The 26,441-nt window shown below is 41.5% G+C and overlaps 1 protein-coding gene across 1 annotated transcript; it reads left to right on the plus strand.

The window, feature by feature from the left end:
• The first annotated feature begins 1,756 nt into the window (after window positions 1-1,756).
• nampt2 (nicotinamide phosphoribosyltransferase 2) lies at window positions 1,757-23,064 on the plus strand. The gene is made up of 11 exons (XM_086198315.1): window positions 1,757-2,099; window positions 9,605-9,740; window positions 9,851-9,954; window positions 10,068-10,196; window positions 12,290-12,448; window positions 14,699-14,829; window positions 15,806-16,031; window positions 16,711-16,830; window positions 16,960-17,100; window positions 17,494-17,619; window positions 17,799-23,064. The coding sequence occupies exons 1-11, from the start codon at window positions 2,052-2,054 to the stop codon at window positions 17,958-17,960; spliced, it is 1,482 nt and encodes a 493-aa protein (XP_086054441.1). The 5' UTR covers window positions 1,757-2,051; the 3' UTR covers window positions 17,961-23,064.
• Window positions 23,065-26,441: the final 3,377 nt, after the last annotated feature.

Below are 26,441 nucleotides of genomic sequence, written 5' to 3' on the forward strand. Positions count from 1 at the left end.
CAGATCATCAAGACCACCCCTCTCACACCCCTGCATCAGATCTACTCCGCCTGGTTGGAAAACAGAGCTGGAAAAATCAGGTCTGACTGGACACACCAAGGTCTTTTTGACCGCCTTCCCTCTGGCAGGCTCAGGGTCATGAGGGCACGGACAGAAAGACTGAGAAACAGCTTCTTCCTGAGAGCTGTGGAAGCTCTGATGACAGGCTGAACTGGACTGTGGGTGCACCTTCCATCCTGCACTTTACTTGTGATGGACATTCAATTCACAAGCCTACAGTATCACTGGACTCACTGCACTCTACTTTATTCTTTTTTCTGTCCTGTTAGTTATTGTCTGTTCTTATTTATGTATTTGCTACTGTGTGACGGACTGTGACCAACTAAATTTCATTGTACAGAAATGTCCAATGACAATAAAGAAACCTTAAACCTTATTTCGGACACAGAAATTGTGAGGAAACAGGATCTTCTCCCGCTGCCAAACTAAACTAAGTAAAAAAAATGAACCCATCACCTCATGGACTAAACAATAGCTGGACCTGAGGTGTTTCTTTTCAAGTTGTCAATTAATACAGTATGTTAAGACTACATTTTAATACATTTGTTTGTTTGTAAACTGGATTGATATTTTTTAATTCAACCAGAAGATGGTGCCATTGTCCATGGAGCAAAAAGCCAACAATACAGGCACTGCTGCTGTTACTGTAACACTTACAGTACGAATCACTGACCAGTATTACATTTGATATGCATTTCAACTATAAACACCTCAGCACCCAACAAACATCTGAAACACTCACAGTGCGCAGGAGCCTCCTTTTGGAATATATTGATAACGCATCACCTCAGAAGCATGTACAGACCAGCAACACCCTGTTTATAACTTTTACCCCCTCAACTTTACTAAAACATGTTAAAACTTTCCCCAGTGGGTTTAATAGCTTTACTCCAGCCAGGAACACAAATACATACAATCATCCCAAGTGGTACTTAAATCATAACTTTCACACTTTCTTCACATAAACGTGGGTCAAACTGTTTTAGGTGGGCCACATTAGGAAGAAATGAATACCAAAAAAAAAAAAAAAGACTAATTTCAGGGAAGATTCATATCAAAATGGAAATTCTCGAAACAGTTCAACCTCTATATCATCCAGTCAATTGTGCAAATCACACAAGCTTTTTATCATTCTTTGGAGCATTCATACAAAGGATTCTGCACAATACTCTGTTGTATCTTACATTATCAACTGCTGACATGTTGATCAAAATATTGGTGCTCTGGTAAACAGTCTCACCCACTTTTTGCTTGAATCCTGTATCATAACTTACAGTCAAAATCCCACAGAAATCACAAGTTTAAACTCTTGAAATGAATATATACCATACAGAAGCGAAAATTTGTGTATTTTAAAACATTGACGTCAAAAGTTTTTTTGTTGTTTACATCAGAAAATACTGAAACTACACTCTAACAAAATGGTGAAGCATTTTGACGATCTTGGTGGCACCAGTTATTTTCTGTCACTGTCACTTTCATTGTTGTAAATATCTAAAATTCAGAGGTAAACACATTTTTAGCAGGTCGTCCGATTTGTTGTGCTGTGTTTGTTGCAAGAAATGCTTGGTCTCGCCAATTTTAAGCAATATTCGACAAACATACAGACATGTTCATTTCTCCCAGCACTAAACGTTTCCCAACAGATCATTTAAATTCCCAGTATCCCTGAACGCAACATGACGTCCAAGCTCAGAGGTGGTGTGGAGACGTGCGCGTGGCCATGCGTACTGAAAGCCGCCCCCCTTTACACACAAAATGACCAGACCACCCCTGTGGTTACTTCACCACATCTTTGAAGCCAGACCCTGACGAGTCCCGAGAAATTCTGAGGTTGAATCATAGCATTTCGACGTCCCCGGCTCATCTCCTTGACAGCTGCCCTCCGGTTCCTGTAACGTCAGCTAGCTTGTCGCTCTGGCTCGTGCTCCCGGGAGTAGAAGATATTTACCGTTGTGACATTTACGTTAATTCATTAACCAAAAACAACAATGGCAGCACACGACTTTAATTTCTTGCTTGCGACGGATTCCTACAAGGTGAGTGGACCAGTTCTCCTTGCTAGCCTCTTGTGTGGCTCGGTTTCGACTGTGTACAGTTCACAATAAACCGGCTAATTTCGAGGGAAAGCTAAATATTCCGCTCTCTTATTTACTGCTTCAGAAGTAGTTAGCGTTTCCTGTTTGGTACTTGGTGAATGGGATGTTTTTACTGTGCTACAATATTGTAATAATTTATGATGGAAGACACCTAAAGTAACGTTAGCCAAATATTCTCCATTGTATACGTGCTATTTTAGCCCGAGTTAGTTTTTCCCATCCACAAACACTGAAAGCGCTGTTGAAGCTTAGCCGGTCATTTTTGAACGTTCAGTTGATTTGAAGGTATTTATAATTGAATTGTTACACTAAAACACACGAATACATGTTTTTCATTTGTAGTCCTGCCAACATTAGAGATTAGAAGCTGAAATGCGAACAAGTATTGTCGCTTTAAACACACACACACACAATTCCCACTATCATTATAACTTTTGTGGAAAAGTGAAGGAAGACCAAGGTAAGAGCAGCTGGAGAAGAGCAATATTTTAAGCACAACACCAGTAAACCCAGTTGGGATTTCCTTGTTGCATTTCCTTGGTACTGGGATTACAGGGAATCTGCGAATGCGCATAACAAAACTTAAGGTGTTCTGAGTCCTATTCTCAGGGGAAGATTGTTGAGACTATGGAAGATATTTCAGTAGCAGAACCATGTGATAAGAGTATGTTCTAAACTGCAAGTCCTTATGAATTGTGGCACATTGCAAAGCGTAGCCAGTAATACACATGTATTTTTTTGTGCAACATGGTGGAAGTTTTCATGCTAAAGCCCATCCCGTCACTGGCTGTTCAGCTTTCAGTTTCATTTCAGTCAAATTGCTACTAACTGTGGTGAGTGAGCTGACTGCTGGGACAGCGTGTGCAGGCATACACCAGCTTAGAGTTAAATGTCAGATGTCACTGTTAGATGTCATGCAAGGTATTGCACTCTGGCCAAATGTGGAGGACGACGAGCCGGCCTTTTTATTAGCTCCAGCAAACCCTGAAAACCAAAGTAGCAGCGCAGCCAAGAGGATTCCTCCAATGTGTCTGTCATCACAATCGCATAATAGAAGCTGATTTGGAACATTGTGATGATCTAATCAAAAATCCACCAGAGTCACCGGGTCATCCAGTCGGCCTCCATTCTCTTCATATCAAAAGTAATATTTGGTTTTATTTGACTTCATTTTGTAAATAAATTATTTGTGATGCATATTACTTACTGGAATGCGACCTGTTGTCATTCTCATGTTGTGGCTTTGACCCATTCATGAAGCCTGTGCATCAAATCAGCCACAGTACGTACCAGCAATTTAGACGTTCCTCAATAGCAGGTAGTACGTTGAATATTTCATAGTTTCATTTAAATGAGATTTAGAGATTTATGTAGCAGGTACGCTAAGTATGGTTGCATGAATAAATCCTGTTTTCTCTTTCCCTGCCTCACAACCGGCCAATCAGCCAGTGATTGTTTGACCTGCCTCAGGTGAAACTCTTAGTAAAACTTGAACTTAGAACTTTGTTGTCACCTCTACTTTAGTTGCAAAATTCCAGGAATATTTAAAGTTTGAAACCATGGAATTAATGGGAATATATTAGAATTAACGGGAATACATTGAAAGTTTCGGGGTAATTTATACTCACTGTATTTATTCCTTCATTTACAGAAATAAATGTAAACATTTTGTGCTTTCATAAGGAGACATGCATCTAAGATTTGTAGGCCATTTTTAAAAGGACATTTTGACTCAGTGGTGAGTAGAAACTTCATGGATCCTTTCATGGAACACCAAAAATCATGTTGGTTAAATATAACTCCCTGAAACTTTCTATACCTCCCACACCAAAAGATGTCCCATTCAGAATATAAAATAAAATGACGATGCACCATGCATGCAGGAGGCATGGCCTCAAAAGCTCTGCAGGATCATACAGTACACGAAGATGCTACAAAGATATGATTTCCATTTATTCACGTACAATCCAATTGATTCCCATCAAAAGTTTCCAAGTCTATTGCATGGAAAAATGGAAATTTTCCAAAAACTTGTGACCCCTCAGCGACCCCAGTAGTGTGCCTCTCCCTGGTTACATGGTTTCAATTGCGCATTCAGAAAATAATCATGTTTCTAGTCGAACAACATAAAAACAATCAAAAAAGAAGATAATGTGGGATGAGGGGTATACTCGTGCACATCGATGATCGTTGTGTTCCTCTGGTTAGCATGACACCTAGAGCTGCAGCAGCCATCAGCTGCATGGTGGTGCTGGGTGAAAGACTGGAACAGGCTCCGAGATGCACTTTTTTCTTTGCGTTCAGTTTGTCCAAGATTATGGCAGGTATGACCAGGTCTGGAGACCCCCGTGGCATTTGCTATACTGGTAGAGGACTTGGAACAACTCTAGCTAGCAATGACAGGCAAACAGCCAATTATTTATCAGGTGTTTTGTTTGCACCCTCAGTCTGTGACACAGAAACATGGTGGAGTGAGAAACTGAGTGCAAACTGTGAAAATTGTTAATGAAAACTCTGTCCAACAGTCTCACTGAAAAAGTAATTCAGCTGAACTTTTTTCCTGATTGAGCTTTATTAAGCAATAATAATTATAGACATGCACTCAAGTAAAACATTTTATTATGATATGTTTTCTAGAAGGGGTGAAACTGTTACCAAAACCCATGCTTCTATTCGTATCACAGTTTTTGGTTCGGTCTGTTTTTTGTGGGGGAAAGTACTTATTATAACATAAACTGTAGTAGACATAATATTTTAACATTTCTAATATTGTAGCATTTCGTATATTATACTTAGTTGTCACTTTGTTGTTAAGCCTTGGAATGTATGCTTCAGGCTCAGGCCCTAATTAATTCAACTTTGGGCCTGGCTCTACAGAGAACCGCAGAGGGGATTTGCTGAAAGAGTCCTCTGCTTCTTTGAGTGCGTAACTAATCAACCAGCCCTGCGTGTGTGAGTGAACACATACAGATACACGCAATCTATCATTCGTCTCCCTGTATGACCAATAAATTGCAGTCCTTCGCATAATGAACCTTGGTTTGTGTAGTAAAGGGTTTGTTATTATGTCCTGTTTCAGGAGGACATCCCATTTTCCAGCAATATCACTCAGACCTCAGTTGCAAACTTTCATTGAGAACGATGTATGGGAACAAAGTACCCAATATTTCAGCCAGGACATGTTCCTGCTGGGCCATTAATGCTGGCGCCATTTGCAAAGAGGCAGCTGCTTTGAATCATTTAGTGTGGACTCGCTCGAGCCAACCAGAGTGTCCTTCTCGAAACTGGTTAGTAACGGTTGGGTATGCTACAACCACAAGATATCTTATGACTTGCAGCGTTTTTTAGTTTGAGCAGCTTGGTGGCTCGAGCAGCTCGTGTGTGTCAGGTGGACGGCCCACCTCTTTGGTCCCCAGGCTTCATGTTTTTTCTTTACCGATTCTTTATGCCTTGATTTCATTACCCCTCCCTTTGTAATTGGAGTCTCACAGTAGTGATGATGGCAATTATGATGCTGATCACAGCTTCATGCTTTTTCACTTGAGTATGAGCTAAGGCCCCATGTGTGACTTGTGTACGTGTTTCATTTTGTGCGGAAATTCTCAGTTGTATAACGTGTAATAATTAACAGTGAGCTTGCCCCTGACCGGCTCAGAGAGCAGCATGAGCTTTTTCTTTCACTACTGAGGAATTCTCGGAGGGATAAGCTTGTATGATAATCGTCCTGGTGTGTGTGCGCACACCTGCTGCCAGCTGCTGCATTCATAAACCCTCTATTAAAGTCCTGTAACTATGGTCTTTTAAAATGTAACTTCTCAATTAGTGCATAACCAAAAATCCTATGAACTTCAATGAATAGGTACTAATCATTTATCCTGCTAAGCAGCTCCACATTTCTCTGAGCATGAGAGGTGTCATCCATGGTCTTCAAAATGCACTGCTCTTTAAGTGAATTTTGGTGCTTTTCGGAAAAGAAAGGGCCACCTGTGGAAAGTGGTCCGATTTTGTCAGCAGCTGACAAAACCCCCAAGTTGAACTCTTGGTCATTTAGTTAAATTCATATAAATGATGCCGGATATGATCACTGATTTTCTAGGGTTAAGATGAAACAATTAGTGGACTAATCACTTAGTCCAAAAATGAACCGCCTAATTTTGATATCGGTGATTCAGAAGTCATTGTCAGGTTCAAGAAGAAAGCCTCTAAGAAGAACAACGTGTTTTCTGATTGAGGTGATATAATTTCCTCTCTTCATCTGGATCACAAGTTTTCTGAGGTGAACATGATTAGCTGCGTGTTCGGTTTATAGTTTCCCTCTAATCTTTTCAGCAGGATCACTGAAACAAGCTAAACACGTGACCAGTGGATGCATGGGTTTCCTCAGTGGCGCTATGCATTATTTCAGAAGTTAACATACTGTGAAATGTACAGTATTAGATATGCAAGGAAGGCACGACTGAACTCAATCACTCTGGGGATGTTATTTTTGGGGCTGCTTCTGCCAATATTGAGAACGTGCTGTTTTCACCTCTCAGAATTATTATATTAGATTGCATTAAAATCGAGTGACATTTGGTCAAACAGGTTATTTTGTAAAAATGACAGGATGGCTACCGACTAACTAGGCAGTTCAGTTTCACCAAAATGAACCGTGACCACATGATGGTTTTCACAACCTTGGTTCTCCCTCGGTGGCCATGTTCATCATGTTCCGTCAACTCTGCTGTAGTTAAAAAAGCTCAGATGCTTAACATTTCTGAGCCTGAAAGGAATTACCACCTACAAGAAGGATTCTTTCCGATCGCTGCCCCCAGAGAACGTCAGAGTGTACTCATGTGACCTCATATTGAGAACATCGTGAAGTAAAAAATGCTATAATAAAATGTACATATTTGTAATAACTAATCTGAATATAATACACTAATCATCTAAATATTAAACTCTCTTTACCATCATAACTTTATAGGTGCTATTATTATTGGATGGTTACTTCACTTTCAGAGTCTAGTGATAATCAAGTGATAGTTTTCCAGAAATATTTTGGTGCCAGTGGAAATGGACAGCAGCTAATTTTTGATAGTCAGTCTGATGCTGTGGACCCTCTTTCAGACAAAATTCCCATCTTACTGTCAACCCCCTTGTGTATTCTCAGCATGTGATAACTGTTATATGGTCTGAATGGATGTAGGAGTTCCCGTCCTACAAGAATCTGAGAAGCTTGACTTGACAGCTGGAGCTTAGGTTGGAGCATGTATTTATTACATTTTGGCAAATTGGCCACATTTTATAGTATCATGAATTTACATTTGCAGTTTTACTTTTGCAATGTGGCAACAACCCTGGATGAAAATAACAATCCAAAATTGAAGTAGATACTGGGGAAAAAAGTTTATAAGCATGCCAGTACTTTGTCTACCTAGGCAGATGTGGGGAGTTTTTTTCTGTAATTTCTCTTTTGATTGCCGGATGTGAATTTCTTAACATGAATCCACATCAGATGTCAAAAATAGCACACCTCACTAAATCTAATAAGCAAGAGTAAAACACATCACCTTTTTACTTGATTACACCTCCAAAGATAGATATTTTGAAAATGTCTCATTTAACATAACTTGAGTGATTCTGATTCATGAGAGGAGGCGAGCAAACTTAAAGCAACACAGCAAGTTTTGGGGAAATAAACTTACTGTCCACCATCCCTGGAGCCAGACAAGAAGATAACTACCGCTCGCTCCTCTGTGCTCTGTTGGGGAGCTGAGACTCACACAGACTGGCTGATCGCTAGTTAGCTTAGCACCATGAGTGGTAGTGAATTGGAAGTTTTGGCATACCTCTATCAAAAGTCATTAGATACACATTTCTCCCAAAATGACTTTGCCTACTGTAGTAGAACCAGAATTGTGCAAAACATTAATTAAAAAAAAAAAAAAAAAAAAAACCCACCATTTAAAGTCACGGGATATTACTTTTTTCGAATTGGACAAATAGCCGGAACTTCTCATGTGACAAAACACTGGGCCCTGTGATTTGACCCAGTATCTCAAATACCCTGTGTCATGTCAAAAACAAAACCAACCATTTGTTGATGACTAGATGAGTGACTGCTGCTACAAATCATGGTAAACTCTGCAAGAGACGATGAGGAGGATTACTTCTAGACAAAATAAGATCACAAACTGATCTTTTTGATGGCGATATAACACCCCCACAACCAAATTTCTATTAATGCAGGTAAAGACAAACATCTATCTGATAACTTTTGACAGGGATATGCGAAACTTTCCCGCCCATTACCATTCATTGGGCTATGCTAACTAGCAGTCAGCTGGTCTCTGTGAGTTTCAGCTCCCTGTGCAGAGGAGGAACGGTATCTCTCCTCTCATCTTGCTCTGATGAGAACGAACAATAAGAGTATTTCCCAAAAAGTTGCTATGTTCCTTTAAAGAGAAGGCTCAGCGAGTCAGAGGCATGTGGAATGTGTCCTTCAGTGGCTGACTGAGGGGCTGTCGCTGTTGATTATTCAATTAGTGCTGCAGAAGCACAAAGAGAGACTTGGTGCGCTAAGCTGTCATCATCCTTTCCCACTTGAATTCTGGAAACATGTTTACTGTATGCAAGGGCATCACGTTGAGTAGACTATACTCTGGTCAGCAGCTTATCATCAGAGAGCTTACAAGGGTTTTACTATATCCTGTTTCACAATACAAATCTGCACTTTATGATAAGATTAGTAAGTGATTAGTAAGAGATAAGCAAACACGTTATGTCACAAGTGGGTCTGGGTATCAAATTTTGATACTAAATGGCACCAACTCAATTGCAGTTTATTTTTTATGTTTTAAACCTGCTTTAAAATGTGCTGAAACAGCAAACGAAAGATTTGAAATTTTGGTGAACTCGGGATGTGAACCACACAGGTTTTTGCGGGTCATCACTTGCCATAGTTATTTACTGACGTGCTGGTCAGCTTAAAAAAATAAAAACGAATCTAGCCTGTTTTTTACTGAAGAAATTGAGTGAGTTTGTTGAGCTTCTGAAACTGAAAACATTCCATATTTCGCTTCACCTGCCCCAGATATTTTGTTTGAAGGTCGTAACATCACGGTCATAGATGAGTGCCATGTAAACCTAACACTGCATATTTTGATGCAGACTTTTTTCCTTTTTTTTTCCATGTTTGACAAAATCCTCCCTCACCTCACTCATGTTGTGAAACCCTTTTGAATGTCAGAAATGGACAAGAAGTTGAAATCTTAAACCTAAGATTTGTAAAGTGATGTGTAATGTAATTTAAATGTTGTTAAAATGTGTTGGAATTTATAAAGCATCATTCAGGAGCTGGTGTTGAGGTCAAGGTATCAGTACAGGGAGCGCTATTGAAGATATTTGAATAATTCTCAGCTCTGATCATGAGATACAGTACATCTGTTTCTGTATCGTTCAAGATCACACACTACAAGCAGTATCCTCCCAATGTCAACAAGATCTACTCCTACTTTGAATGTCGTGGCAAGGAAGGCTCCCAGTTCAGTGAAGTGGTGTTCTTTGGTCTCCAGTATCTGCTGAAGAAGTACCTCACAGGTATGTGAGTAGTACACCATAAGAAACTACAAGCCAGTACAGTTAGGATGAATATGTAACTTCCAGGGAGTTTTCTGTATATTGAGTTGCTTGGGTGTTATTGTCTTCAGGCCAAGTGATCACCGAGGAGAAGATTCAGGAGGCGAAGCTGTTCTACCAGATGCACTTCAAACAGGCTGTATTTGATGAAGAAGGCTGGAGAAAAGTCTTGGAGGTATACAAAGCATTTCTAGCTTTCTTTCTAGTTGGGTTCACACAGAGAGCGAGAGAGACAGAGAAATTTGTCATCAGTTTTTTTCAAAGTTGTGTGTGCTTGCCCCGTTTTAGAAACATGATGGCCGTCTTCCTATCAGGATCAAAGCTGTCCCCGAGGGCCGGATCATACCCAGGGGCAACGTGCTCTTCACTGTGGAGAACACAGACCCCAACTTCTACTGGCTCACCAACTACATCGAGGTAAATCAGAAATGTTTTTACAGCCCTTACATGATGGATGTTCCAACTTAGCCAGGTAAATGAAGCAGGTTACATTCTCCATACTTTCTATAGAGCTACAACAAATTATGCTGAGGGAACATCCAGCTAAAAATGTCTTCTTTTCCTGAAGTAACTTGGTGCAGTTTTGCTGAGCACCAGTGGACTCTGCTGATACCGGCCTGTGAAATACAAGAGGCTGGCTCCTTAATTTGATTATGAGCAGAGAATCAATCCACTGACTTTGACAACACGACTGAACAAAGAGGAGCTGAAACCTGTTTTGATCTGAGGTGAAATTGATCTAGTGACTGGCTGATCTGAACCCTCAGGGAACTTGGTATATTTCTGTTGCTAACAGTTAGTGTTGCATCCACTGACTGAGAATTCTAAGTAAGCTTTTAATGCAAAGCAATCTTAGACTTACAAATAGAAATGTAGCAATATACCATTTTACAGTATACCAAAATTTCAAATGACCACAGTTATCAACTGTAACCCTTTCACTGTAACAATCCACCCATGGTATGTTGCATAATGTGCTAAGTCCAACTGCCCCGGCGCCACTATGACTACTCAATCTGAAATTGCACCATAGAGCTACAGCATGTCACTGCTCGTGCAGCAGTCAACGAACAAGACCTCAGCCAAGTAGACTGCAGACCTTTCCTCACATTTAGTTACTAAAAGGCAGAAACAATAAGAGTAAGAATAAAAACCTAAATCACAAATGTATGATTATGAACAAAGCCTAAATAAAAAAAAAAAGCTCTTTGATGAATTGTGTTAACTGTTACTTGGGGAAGAAAAAGTACTGACAAGCCCAGCAGCTTATAGATCACTCAAGTATCTCTCTTTATAAACGGGATGAAATTGGCAGAGTCTGAGTATTCCCCCGAATAAATGACTGCCACAGTTTTATGATTACTCAAAAATAATTATCCATCATTCAGGTTAATGGACAACCAACTTGTAGGCGATTGTTGAAAAAAAATTCCCTGCAAGGGGTGGAACACATCAAACAGGGCGAGTCAGCTGAGGCCAAGGTGAGGTGGTGGCAGATTTAGGGCAGACAAACACTTTATTGCTTTTCTTTTCACCTGTTTTTTGACTGGGAGTGTTGGTATTGGCAGTTGTAGAAATATGACCAAAATAAAATTTCCCTTTGTAAACGTATTAATTTTTTCTTGTGAAAGTATTAATACCACACAGTCAAGGTCCTGTGTTCACATTTTTAATTTTGTTAGCATTAATGGCTTTAAAACAATAATTTTACAGATTAATGAATAACAGTAAGCTTAAAAATTTGTTCAAAGTGTGCCAGAGCCAGAGTTTCTTTTGTCAAAAACAGCTCCTAAATATGCAGTGTTTCATAGGTTAATATGAAATGATATTGAAATGATCTGAAATTGTTATTTCAAAATACTCCAATTCTATTTCTACTAGGAGTCTTCTTGCTTCTAAAAGTACTTGCTTATTTTTTGTTTCTCCGTGCTCAGAGAAATTTTAATTTGGGGGTTATACTGATATATGCTAATATACTGTCTGTACCTCCTCACTTCAACACCTCTATCTGTTTCCATTTTCAATCCTCTGAAGACTCTATAACTTTTTTCACATGTGTAGTGTTCCTCCCCAGCACCTGACAACTTTCATGTGGAACAGAGAGTTGCCCTTTGATGGTTAGGCTGGTCAGTGTTCTTAATTGGACTCTCAACAGATTCCTGGAGTGCTTCTGTGGTAATGCGATCCATTCTCAGAGGAAATGCCAGAATATTTACTGAAGATGTCACTTTCTTGGAGTACTCCAGAGACTATAGTCTTTCTTACAGTTGTGAACTTTCTAGTGCAATAAGACAGTCAGTTTGGACCAGTTTACCTTGTGAACAGTCTCATTCAAACCAATGTCTTTAAGTAGGGGAGGAGGCTGGAGTAGACCACTATCAGTTTAGCTGCAGCCATGATTATGAAACATCTGACCACGTCTGCCTTATCAACACTCTGTTTACTGCCTTTCTGTCCTTTTGCTGTCTACACCCATCCATTTTTTAACCACCCCTTCTTGTTCTCTGTAGACCATGCTGGTCCAGATGTGGTATCCCATCACAGTGTGCACCATATCCAGGGAATTCAAGAAGATCCTGGCCAAGCACCTGAAGGACACGTCAGGGAGTCTTGAGGGCCTGGACCTGAAACTGCATGACTTTGGCTACAGAGGAGTCTCCTCACAAGAGGTAAGCTTTTCCAACACAACTGAACTACTTTGAAGAAATATAGTTGTGTCTTTTTTTTATTTAATTTCTAGCTGGCGTAATGTCACAAATTAAGACTCTGCATATGAGATTTAGAGCATAAATATAACAGAAAACAACTGTTAACTGGTGTGCTGAGCTGAAAATGGAGTCACGCTGCCTCTGTGTATGCTGTAATTAGAGCCTCTGAGTGTTTTGTTTGGCTTGCCAGTCCAACAACACTTGCATGATGGTACATGTGATGTTGCGATGACACGGGTCAATATCCTTCTGCCTGAAGTGTAGTTTACTTGATGCTCAAGCCAAGCTAGAAATTACTTTAGACTTAATTCACTCCTCTTGAAACTGAGACCCTGGTGCGACCTCTAGTGGTGGTGAGTGTCACACAACCCTTAAAGGTACAATCTATGCACTGTAGTGGATGCAGACGAACGGTTGACTCTGCCAGTTATAACCTCTATACATCTGCTCCAGTGTATTGTTGACAGACTGATGTTGTTAGATAATTTCATGACATACTGTTGATGATCACTTGTTACAGGCACATAAGTCGGATAATTAAACCCAATTAAAGTCCTAGAAATAGTCTGAGTAAAGTTGTAAAGTAAATGCAATTCACTCATTTGTGTAATTACATTGCAAAATTCTGAAAGTGTTATATTATAAAAGGATTCTTTAAAAAACTAGGAGAGCCTATCATGGAGTGCGCAAAGTACTGTGGCCATCTTAGTTTAACGATCCCTTCCATGCTTGAAGTTTACAAGCACATCTAGCGCTGCATAAAGGCTTAGTAAATCCATTCTCCCATTAGTGGCATTTTGATGGTTGCAGCAGCCATGTAACACACTGGCCCAACCATTGTCAGCAGCTCCAGTTCAGTGTTTTGCTCAAGGAAGTGTTTACATTATTTTTCACCGACAAAAAGAATTTCAAGAAATGTTGCTGACTTGTTGGCCCATGAGAAATACTCAGACTGCCATTTTATGTACTTAAGCCTTATTTTTTCAAGATTCACTTAATATCCATGACATTTTTGCTGACATATTTTAACAGAGTGAAGATTTTAGCCACTTGGATTGTAGCTAAGGGATTAACTGTTAGCATGGGAGCTAGCTAGCTGTGACAGCAGAAACAAGTGTCAAGACAGTAATGACTACCAACTGAGGCCTGATTTCTGCATGGGCCCACTTGTTGCTACTGTTGTGGGTCACCTCTGCTAAAAACAGATATGCGCTGTGGGCAGTGGACGTTCGGTGTCCTTGTGTACAGCAAGTGTCTGAGTTCTTCTAGCTAGCGGCTTCTGCATTCCATATTGGTCACTCAAACACTTTTAACATTGCACTGGCCTCCTTTTCTAATTCAGCTCCCCTGCTATCCAACCCATTATCCATTAGTTGCATCTCCCCTGTAATAATTGTATTGTTTTCATGCTGTCAAAATGTCATCTGGGCAAATCATGATATAAATATGACATTTGCCCTGTGTGATAGACGTTGCTGTCTTGATCATTGACTTTCATGATGGGTAGTGGTACTAATCATGTTATTACCAGTGCCAAGGTCAGAATAAGGGCCTGTTTGTGTTAACTATGCTGTGACCTGTGATAGCCCCTCTTCCCCTCCTTCAGGGCAGGGCTGGTCAGCTCAGGAAAGGGCATCAGGATTGTGATCAGTTTCTCCTTCTTGATGTATTCCTCCTAAAGTTGACACCAGTTGAACTTTTCTGTGCTGCTCTGACCCCAACCCTGGCAACCACAACACAATATCCCCATCCAAGTTATTAAAATTTTTCCCCACAGAGCTGGATTTGGTCTAAATTTAGTCTCAACTTGGATTTGAGACCAGGCTGGGATGCTGACATTGTAGCAGCTGAGATTGAATGACAGTATTTCTCTGTAACATGTTATTTATGACAAAATAAGTGGCAACTGAAATTAAAGTTGACACGTCTGAATATTCATCATTCAGGACTTAACTGAACCCGTCTGCTTCATCAACACTGTGTGGGTGTGGGTTTTTCCGTTTCCAGTTCCTTTAGCCAAACACATGACAGTTGCTGAAAACAAAGGACATGAGCTCAAACACAGACACTAGTTGTCTCTTTACAGTTCTGGCTGAAATTTAATTTAAGATCTGCACAAAAAGAAATGATGATGGTGTACTTAGAAAAGAAAAATGATGGGTTAGAACTCTGAACTCAGCAGAGTGACCATTTTCTACTTGTACTGTCCAGTCTGCAGCTTTAGGTGGAGCCGCTCACCTGGTTAATTTCTGCAGCACAGACACAGTTGCGGGGCTTTTGATGGCTCAGCGGTACTATGGATGCCCGATGGCTGGTTTCTCCATCCCAGCAGCAGAGCATAGGTATAACACTTCACTAAAACACAGATTTCTATGTATGTGATGAAATATATCCCATTATAAACTGATCATGCTATTGACTTCATCCTGTGACAGTGAGTAAATGCCACAAATTTGACTCTAAATCCTGAGTTCAATAAATGTCATAGCTTGTTAAAAATATGGAAATGTTTTGACTTTCTGTTACTTTCTGTTTCACATTTACTCAGTTTGTGTGTTTGGGGTTTATTTGAACCAAGTCTCATATCAACACGCTAATCCAGATGTTTCAAGCTATATGCGTACATCTGTCACAGCAGCCCAGTTTGATATGCCTTCATTGTAATATTTGAAATGATATAAACTATTTGTGATACTTGTACAATGCTAACCTTTTTTGTAAATACATTAAATACATTTTATACAGTTAGACTTGATTCGGTTTCTTATCTGAATAGACTTTATAATGTCATAAAAACCGGTGGCATGGTGGTGCAGTGGTCAGCACTGTTGCCTCACAGCAAGAAGGTTCCGGGTTCGAATCCCGGCTGGAGCACGGGGTCTTTCTGTGTGGAGTCTGCATGTTCTCTCTGTTCCTGCATGGGTTCTCTCTGGTACTCCAGCTTCCTCCACAGTCCAAAGACATCAAGAGGGGACGAGGTTAATCCAGACTCTAAATTGACCGTAGGTGTGACTGTGAGTGTGAATGGTTGTCTGTCTATATGTGGCCCTGCCATTGACTGGTGACCTGTCCAGGGTGAACCCTGCCACTCACCCATGTCTGTCCATACTGGTTATCCATTAAGGGTGGGGGGGGGCATCGTCTGCTGGGATAGGGCCCCCCCCACCACCCTTAATGGATAAGTAGTATGGACAGACAAAATGGATGGATGGATGGATAATCTTAAGGCTTTCCCACTCCAGCTGCCTCCAAGTGTGCACCAATGAGTTGACCGTCAGAGGTAAACCAGTATCCTGCTTGTTCCTTCCTCTTGCACAGCACCATCATCTCCTGGGGGAAGAGCAGGGAGAAGGATGCATTTGAGCGAGTCCTGGATGAGTTCTCCTCTGGGCCCGTGTCTGTGGTCAGTGACAGTTACGACATCTTCAACGCCTGCAAACACATCTGGGGGGACAAGCTGAAGGAACGAGTCATGGAGCGTGGCCAGGACTCTTGTCTAGTCATTCGGCCGGACTCTGGGGACCCTGCAGAGACTCTCATTGAGGTGAGTACCAGGCTGGCTTAGACAGTCTGGCCCCAAACACAAAAACACTGCATTTGGGTTAAATTCTAGAAATCTGTAGTGGGGTTAATTTTAATTCTTGAACTATTTGTCTGTTTTCAAGACATAACACCTCTTTTCATCAATAATAGACTTTCAGTCTTAAATTGAAACTCCTTGTTCAGTCTTCTTCATCCTTTGAGTTAGAAACATCCTCCTTTTATTTATGTCCTTTTTGTTATCATTCCTTTTTGTAAAAGTTGCATTAAGTAGACAGCATCCCCCATTCTTCCTTGAAGAAACCAACATGTAGGAATGAACAATGAAGCCTGTTTCATGTACTTAAGCATCTATTTAAAGGGTGCTGCACTGTAAAATCTTTATTTTACAATTACAGTGACGTCTGACATGATCAGTATTGGATCCCGGTGAATAAGAGCCTCTCTGGTGTGTTCTCAGCAATTCTGAAATTAAAAATAGTAAATAACATCAAAAGTTAAAAGTGACAGACAACAGTTGTCAGCCCAGTAGGCTACATGAAGGGGACAACTGATACATCTTCTGCTGTGACACTAGCACAAGAGGGTGTCTTTCTGAAGCTTTTGCTTCATCATAACACAGCTGATACCACATGTATGATTCAAACTTAAAACATGATCATGCTGAAATGTGTGTCTACCAGGTCATCAAGATTTTGGAGGAGTGTTTTGGCTGTTCTCGGAACTCTATGGGATACAAGGTGCTGCCTTCATACCTGCGAATAATTCAGGGTGATGGCATTGACCTGAACTCAGTGGAGGAGGTAATAACAATTTGGTTGTTGTAGCAGTTGCACTCTCTTCCTACCGTACTCGAACTCTTAGATTTTATCTGACAGAAAGTAACGTGTTCTGTCTGCTTCTCAATATCTCTGTGGTTTTGTGCTCCTTAGATTCTGCAGAAGCTGAGTGATGAAGGCTGGAGCGCTGAGAACGTTTTCTTCGGCTGTGGCAGCGCTTTGCTTCAGAAGCTCAACAGAGATACACTCAGCTGTGCCTTCAAGTGCAGCTATGTTGAGTCCAATGGCAAGGGGGTGAGGAAGGCAACTTAAACCTGCTTTTATCATAGAGCACTGTCACTCTTGTTGGCTCCAGGTTTGACTGTATGGCCAAGCCAAGCCTTCACTGAGTCAGTCAGGACAAGCAACACGAGTGGTGTGTCAGTCTTTACTGTCATAATAGGTGTGTGTGTGTGTCTGTCTGTCTGCCTGTCAAATGACAGGGTTGCAATATCTACAGATCATTCTCAGCCTCTAGCTGCAGCTTGATTGATGTTGTTCCTTCTCGTAATGGTCATACTACTTTCCTGAAAAATTTTAAGATGAATATCGTGGTTTATTTTGAGTGTTCTTAATATTTAGGCCATCCTGCTTGTAGGAGTTCAGCTCCAGGAGCATGTGAAGTAACTCATCTACTTCTTCCTCCAGATGGATGTATACAAGCAGCCGGTGACGGACCCATCGAAGGGGTCAAAGAGGGGTAGACTATCGCTAAGAAGAAACTCTGACGGTCTTCTAGAGACAGTTGAAAGAGGGGCAGGCAAGCCCGAAGAGGTAAGTTCCAGCTTCCAGGACTGAGAAACTGATCCTTCTGGAAGAGTCATCAACATGTAGACCATTGATCTATTCAACTTCTTTGTCAGTTGCACATCAATATGAAACAGCTCAAACCAAAACTGTCTGTATGGATCAAAAGTTCAGCTTTGTTGACACAAAAACGTGTTCCTGATCAGGATCTACTGGTGACTGTGTTTGAGAACGGAAGCCTGGTGCAGGACTACTCCCTGGAGGAAATTCGGAAGAACGCTCGGCTGCGGGATGAGGAGGTGACGCCAACCTTGCACAACCACAAAGAGGAGCTGCTGCACAATCACATCATCAATGGGATTCATTAGGTCCATCACAAAGATCTCACTGCACGTGCGCACGCACGCACACACACACTCACACACACAAGGGTGCTCAGCTTTTCTGGTTTTCCTCTGAGGGAGGTATGAAGACTGACTTTGTAGAAAAGCACCTGCTATGCACCCACAGCTGGACGTGAAGCTGGATAGTGAAATCTGATTTTCATAGCAGACACACACACACACAGTATCATAAGAGTGGCTTATGACCCTCTGACACTGCCGCAGTCCTGGCCCTGACCCCAACAGCTGAAACTCGGGGCCAAATAGTTTTTTCTTCCATGTATAGATTTACTCCTTATGTGAGATTCTGAACATTCAAACAGGAGAACAAGAGTGTGTACAGTGGATATAAAAAGTCTACACACCCCTGTTCAAATGCCAGGTTTTCGTGATGTAAAAAATGACAGCAAGAAAAGTAATCTTACAACTTTTTCCACCTTTTAATGTGACTTATAACCTGTACAATGCAATTGAAAAAAAAAACTGAAACCTGTAAAGGGAAAAAATAAAAAACTGAAAATAACCTGGTTGCATAAATATGCACACCCTTAAACTAATACTTTGTTGCAGCACCTTTGGCTTTTATTACAGCACTCAGTCTTTTTGGGTAGGAGCCTACCAGTGTTGCACATCTTGATGTGGCAATATCTGCCCACTCTTCTTTACAAAATCTGACAGATTGCGAGGACATCTCCTGTGCACAGCCCTCTTCCCATCACCCCACAGATGTTCGATGGGATTCAGGTCCAGACTCTGGCTGGGCCATTCCAAAACCTTAATTTTATTCTGGTGAAGCCATTCTTTTGTTGATTTAGAGGTGTGCTTTGGGTCATTGTCGTGCTGAAAGATGAAGTTCCTCTTCATCATTAGCTTTCTCACAGAAGGCCGAAGGTTTTGGGCCAATACAGACTGGTATTTGGAACTGTTCATAATTCCCTCCACTCTGACTAAAGCCCCAGTTCCAGCTGAAGAAAAACAGCCCCAAAGCATGATGCTGCCACCACCATGCTTCACTGTAGGTATGGTGTTATTTTGGTGATGTGCAGTGTTATTTTTGCGCCAAACATATCTTTTGGAATTATGTCCAAAAAGTTCAATCTTTGTTTCATCGGACCATAACACATTTTCCCACATGCGTTTGGGAGATTTCAGATGTCTTCTTGCAAAATTAAGCCTGGCTTGGATGTTTTTTATGGTAAGGCAAGGCTTCCGTCTTGCAACCCGACCCCATAGCCCAGACGTGAAGAAGACGGGAGATTGTTGTCACATGTACTATACAACCAGTACTTGCCAGAATTTCCTGTAGCTCCTTCAGTGTTGCTGTCGGCCTCTTAGCAGCCTCTCTGACTAGTTTTTCTTCTTGTTTTATCGTCAATTTTGGATGGGCGTCCTGTTCTTGGTAGTGTCACTGTTGTGCCATATTTTCTCCACTTGATGATGATGGTCTTCACAGTGTTCCATGGTATATTTAATGCCTGAGAAATTCTTTTGTAGCCTTCACCTGATTGATATCTTTGAATAATGAGATCCCTCTGATGCTTTGGAAGCTCTCTGCGGACCATGGCTTGTTCTGGAAGTTGTGGCTACAAAATGTCAGGAAAAGCTTCCTAGAACAGCTGAATTTTATTTGGGGTTGATGAGAGGCACTTTCATTGGTGTCAGGTGTGTGCTGACTCTAGTTTAACATGAGTTTGAATGTAATTGGTTAAATCTGAACACAGCCACATCCCCAGTTATAAAAGGGTGTGCACACTTATGCAACCACATTTTCTCAGTTGTTTATTTTTTAATTCACCTCCCTCAAAGATTTCTGTTTGTTTTTCAGTTGCATTGTACAGGTTAAAGGTCACTTTAAAAGTGCAAAAAGTTGTAAGATTATTTTTCTAGCTGTCATTTTTTACATCACGAAAACCTGGCATTTGAACAGGGGTGTGCAGACTTTTTATATCCACTGTATCTGTAGTGGGTAGATGATTCATGCCGTATATTTACATTTGATTATTTTCACGCCAAAAAATGACGTGAAGCTTAAAAATGTTCTGAGCTTCCATCAGCATTTCTTCTAGATTTTGTTTGTTTGTTTGTTTGTTTTTTATTGGTCCGGGGTAGAAACCTAGGAAAACGTTCTGTTCACATGGAAAACAGAATTATTAATCATGGTGATAGTTCCAAATCAACTGGAGTGTTTCTTTCTCAAGACACATTTAAGGTCGTGTATTAGTTGAGCAACAGATAGCTGGATGGCAGCTATATGCTTTGTTTTCATGCTCAATGAGCAGATTCATGGTTGAGATCTAGTTTTCCCGATTCTCCAAAAACATGCGTGCGTGCGCACACACACACACACACACACACACACACACACACACACACACAGAGCTCTTCAGATTTTAGAAGTGGCTACTGGATATAAATGGAGACCACCAGGTAAAGCTGACTGCGGCTCTGTCCCTGTCATCCCTGCTTCTGGGCCGCTAAGGTCGTTCTGTTGCAGTAGCAGGTCAGCCAATGACGGGATGCACCAGGCACGTGTGTGATGTGGTCTAGTGCCGTCATCCACGCAGCTTCAGATTTCACCTGGAGCGATTCAGTCGACTTTGATACTGTATTTATATGCTAGTTATTTAGTACAACTTCCTCACTTCCCAAAACATCTGTACAAGTTCCTTTCATGTGTGATCATGAAAAGGATTTGTGGTGTTCTATGAAAATATACCATTTACTTGCCTTAATTATTTTTTTTCCCACTTGTTCAAATGCACAAATACCCCGACCAGCTCTCTCCCCCTTCCTCCTCACTGCGTGGTAATACGGTCATGTGGCATGTGACTTCCTGTCAGCTCACCCAGTAGCATCACATCACCTGCTTGTTTTGATTTGTTCCCACTGGGAAGCATCTGTCCCTGCAAATGATGGAGACGCTTCATTGTTTTTCTGTTGTTTTACTTCCATTATTTGTGCTCTACACATGGGTGACTGAAGCTGACACACACCAAAGCCCTGAATGGGATGTACTATGTTGTTGATTTAGTGAGTTGAAACATGATCTGCAGTGTGTTTTTATTTTGAAATTTGACCTGATTTTCTGCCCAAGCTTGACTTCCTGCATGAATCCATCTGCTCTCTGCAGCTTGATTTGACTTCTGTCAAAAATAAACCAGTAGATTATCGACTGGTGCGGGGATGACAAATTTTTGTATTCCATTCTGGAAGCTGGCATCACAATGGTTCCCTCAACCAGAAGCCGATGAGACTGTAAAAATGGAGTTTGGATGATGCTGAAAATCAGCTTTTCTGTGGTTAACAAATTTTGATGAGACTGAAACTAATCATCAAAATATCTTGAGCTTGTGCGAACCAACTCATTTCAGTTGTTTAACTGAAAGCACTTTCAGAAAACCAACTGACTTGGAGACAAAGTAACCAGACATTCAACAACGTTAGGACCCCTTCCCGCTCCTCTGTATTTTTCCGGGAGCGGAGCGGAGCGGAGCCGGAGCTGCCTCTGGGACGTGCCAGTTGAACCTCAGATGTTGTCTAGAATGGCTGCGATCAGCTCTTGCAGCCACATCAGGCCTGGATCACATCCCACTCAGTGGAATCTTGATGGAAGTCCTGCTGCTGTTTAAATTCTTTTGATTCATAAATCCCCAACCTCTGTTTTGTGACCCTTTTAAAGTGAAGCAATGACTTGTGACCTCCATCCTAAGTCTTCGTCTGTCAGCGGTAAAATCAGGAGCAATTTGGCCAGATCTTGTTGTCATAAATTTAAGCAAATATTGACTTTGCTGTGTTTTTGACAGATAAGAAATGAGCCAGTTTTCTACCTTTTTAAACACTTGAACTGCCACATGTCGGGAATTATCTCTTTTATACAGAAGTGTGAGTGCTTGTTCTCTTCTGAGACTCATATTAGTAGTTGCCGCAGGCAGTAATTGGTCACAGGCTCCAAATAGGCTCGAGCCTGTTAAAAACTGTTTCGATATCAAGCCTGGAGTACCAGCTATGACCACTAGGTGTAACCCTTTACTCAGCAGTACTGGTCCCTACAGAGGCTTCCATTGGAAGCAATCCCTGGTGCTCCTGTCATTCACAGCACTGCCAGCAGCAGACCAACAAACAGCACATTAAGCTTGTGTGTGTGTGTGTGTGTGTGTTTGTTTGGTTTTAGCTCTTCTGCCCTCTTAGTGGTCCTTTTACATGTAAAGTAGCACATCGTTGTTTTTTGTTTTTGAAGTCTGTTGGCTTTGTCAGACAAGATCGTGATTCCAAAGTCAGATTTTTGGTGAACTTGATTCAAGTCAAGGCTGACTGAGTGCCACGGTTCAGCACCACCAGTGCTTCTCTCTGCGTCAGTATTTTTAATTTGTGATTGTGACTGCTTGATTCTTTTAATACTTAATTTATATGTAATGATAAAGAGCCTTTAATAAGACTTGGTACACCTCCTTGTCAGAGGCCTGCACTCCACCAAGCACATTGTATGGTAATAAACATGATTAATGGCAAAAATCTGCCCACACACTCTACTTCACCTTCGTCAGTAGGAGCATCGTCTGCCAGGATCTGAAGTGATTTTGTGTCATCAATTTGTTTTTCTCCATCTGCTTTTGAGTGTTTTCATGAACAGTACTGCTGTTGCGGTCGTGTCCTCATACCAGTACTAGGTTGGAAATAGTAATGATGTATTTCTTGTGTTTCAAGCCAAACAAAAACAATCACTCAACTCAGACTCTATATTAAGATCATTTCATTTGAAAGATTTTTGAGTTTGATAGCCTTGATTTGATTTTTACTTTGTTGTATGTATATTTTTATATTTACTGTACGAATGAGTCTGCAAATGAAACTGGAAGATTGGAAATGCAATATTAAATTGACTGCCTTTGCTGAATTTATTGCAGACTTATTATTGCTCAAAGCTGAAAGGACTTTCATGATGCAGTGAAACATCCTGAATGTCAGAGTTGTCGTTGCACTCATCAAAGCGCACAGATCTCGACTCGGGCCGAACCAATTTGGGACATCCATAGAACAAATGCAGAGTAAACCAAGTGTGATCCCAGAGGAACTGTACTGTACACATATTAAAGCAACATTATGCAGCATCTGGCCGTAGTACCTCGGCTCAGTGTCAGTTGAATATTTTACAACTTTGTTTAAGCAAAGGCTGAAACTCCATCACGTTGCAGCAGACACTGAGCGCTTCAGCGGGCAACGTGGACGCTGGCTTCACTATGGGCTCTTCTTACATGAGATTAAGCATCATTGCATGAAGTCAACTTCTGAGTTCATCAAATTTTATGAGAATTCTATGAGAACATCTTCACTAATGAACACTTTTATGATTTTCGAAGCATAAATGCAATAGTTAGCAATAGAAAGCTAACACTAGGCTAGCATTGAACTACAACAGACGCGACTTCAGTCTATCCTCAGCTAGCTTCGTGCTTCTTCAGTGTCCTGCGTGATGGCGTTTAATATCTTTAACACCTCCTGTAGTCTTGGTGACATCAGAGACACACAAAAAGCTTGGAAGTAAACAAGTGTGGCTTTCACTGACGGATTTTATGCCATCGAACCAAATACCAGGATATCTGAAGTTGATGTGACCACAGGAAAAAAAACAACCTGCTGACTTTGAGACGAGGGAACAGATCAGAAATGCTAACCTAGTACATCTGAGTGTCAGCGCGAGGTTGTCTGATCCACCAGTGTTCCCTCCACCTGCCTCAGTGACTCTTTCATTTCCCAGTGTGCATTTCAACAACCTCTACACAAGTCAAATGGTCAGTGTAAACCTGCAGGACTGAAGCTGATGAAAAGATTTGACACTATGGGAAACTGATTTGAATTACAATAAAATATTTTTGTATCCTTATATATTCTATTGCATTGTCAGAGCAAGGGTGTATTTTTCATCCCTGAGGATTCTGACTCAAAAGTTGTACGAGGGCTAAAGAGTTAGTCCTTCATTTTAATTTCAGCTATGCATGCATTTTACTCTTTTCTAATCAGATCAAGGATCCGTGTTCATGCCCACTTTCTCAAAGCTGAACAATTCGGGAGCTCACCCACTCTCTGCTTGGAGACAACAACAAAATCTGTCTGGATAACTCTATTTCATGGTTGCAAGGGTCATTTCTGAACTAAATTTGAAAGAAAATGAGGCTCAACTTGGAATTAAATAACAAATTATCATAAATCATTTAAAATGCTGATACTTTGGGCCTTCTCTGAAGCCCCAGTGGTCCCAAAGCGTTCCCTTCTGATGTGTATGGTGTTGAGGCGTGAACGGCTCATAAGCCTCTGGTGAATGACTGTGGGTATCAGGCCTGTACCTGTAACATACATGCATCCATCCACCGTATGAAGTGCTGAATTAAAGCGGGGTCTTGAAACCAAGAACGAACAGCTGACCTTTGTGTGCCACAAGAGGGAGACACTTGTTTCACCGCTGAACTGGTGGAGCAGATCTGAGTGTTACAAGAACAGCAGAAGATTAAAAAAGAAAAGTTCTAGAGGAAAGTTGCACAACTAAAGCAGGTGAGAGGACGAAGCCTCACCTGAAATGTACTGCAACAGAAAGGACCCGCAGGACGGTAGTGTGATCTGGTTCTACTGGTTGTGGATCTGCTAGTGACCATCAGCAGCATCACCTGACCGGTGTATCACGGCAGCATGCTGACTCCAGAGCAGGATTATCGGTCACAACAGAAGGACTTGGTCAAATGTGCAGGTTCATCTCACAACACGCGTTGAGGGAGTGAGGAATCGCGCGTTCACAGCTGGAACCTGCACCCAAGCTGTTGCTCTGGATTTCAAAGGTCATTTGATGACCAGAAACTGTCCAAAAACGTGTCAATACGGTCAACCAGCCTCACAACTGCAGGTGAAGGGTACCTGCACCGGTCCAGGACCACCAGGTCCAGCCTCTTCATCTGTGAGCTGGTCTGAGATGACCATGAGATATGAAATTTTAATACCATAACATCTCAGAACATACAAAGCACAGCCAGAATAAAACGATAAAGTGAACATCATCAATGATGTTGGTGTTTAGTAAAGTCAGATTCTATGATTGTTGTTGTCACGGCAGGTTTCATCATAACAGTTCATTAAAAGAACACATCACCCGATCACTGGCTGGACTCTAAACACGCCTCCATCCTCAGCAGAAACATGTCATGAAACCAAATGTTGCTGCTGAGAATGAAGCTGTCTTTTTAGGGGACCCAAATCCCTGGCAGAGCCTCTGCTCCTGTGCCATGATCCTTCATGCTGATATGACACAACTGGCAGGTGGGATTTTCTGTTGGGATCCGGGGTTATAAGTCTGTGTTCAGTTCCTTCCCCCTCGCAGTTCTTGCAGTTCTCCACCAGAGGGCCCCATAGAGCAGCAGCCCTGCAGGAGGGTGGACCTCCACAGGTGTGTCGATCATTGAGTCTCATCAGACTGAGGTTAAGAGGAGCCTGTTGCCAAAGTGTGAACCTACTGTGGTGACCTCTACCAGCATCCTGGACCTGATCTTGCACCCTCCTGGCTTCGTGTGATCAACCGCAAACTCTCTGAGGATTCTGGGGTTCCTCCACCCACAGCTGGCTTCTCAAAGCTCTTCCTTCCTCACCCTCAGCTACAACATAAACTCCATGCTCCAACTCTCCTTGAGTTCAGGATTCAGCTGCCTCCTTTAACGCGACCTCCACATGGACTCATTCTCCCAGATTCCATTCAACCCTTCCTGGCGGGTCCTCATCATCTCCACAGTCAGATCTATTATCTCGTTATCATTTCCAAGTCCATAAATCTACGTCTAATGTTTCCTCACTCTGTCTCCAAGTTCCTGAGACTCCGGAGACTCCAGAAACAACCCGGACCAAGCACAATCATCCAGTCATTGCTTTAATAAACTCCCAAAAAGCCTCCCCTCCTCAGTGTTGACATGACTTTTTCAAGGTAAAGGTGAGAACAGAATGTTTTGTGTGCATCAAACAGGTTTTAGATCTGTTACTTTAACTCATTAAAGATGGGAGCAAAAAAGTGTTGCCCTCCACATTTTTGTTACCTCTTGTAAACGAGATGAGAACCTGATCCGTCAGAGTCTTGGTCCTCGTGGCATCAGTGAGCCTCATGGGTCACTGGGTAACGTGCTCTCTTAACACCACCACCACACAGTTTATCACTCTCACACTTACGCATACAACAGCTTTAGAATTTTGAAATGTTCTCACTTTGTTGAAATTAAATTTCCATCAAGGGAAAAATGAGAGGTGGAGTGATCCACACAGACCTGGGATCAGCTGATGGGTGTTTTTGGGGTTAAGATTTGTGTCAGCTGAGTTCCTTCTGCATGGTTATGACTTTAACTGACAAACTCTCTCCGGAAGCTGAGTAAACATCATGAAGAAGTTGACATCAAGTATGAGGGTTTGGGTTGGTTTTTTTTGCCCCAGTGACTTGACTTC

The sequence above is a fragment of the Aulostomus chinensis genome, chromosome 3 (assembly GCF_037954235.1).
Source record: "Aulostomus chinensis isolate RoL2024-O1b breed Wild chromosome 3, RoL_Achi_v1.0, whole genome shotgun sequence".
NCBI classification, from domain to species: domain Eukaryota; kingdom Metazoa; phylum Chordata; class Actinopteri; order Syngnathiformes; family Aulostomidae; genus Aulostomus; species Aulostomus chinensis.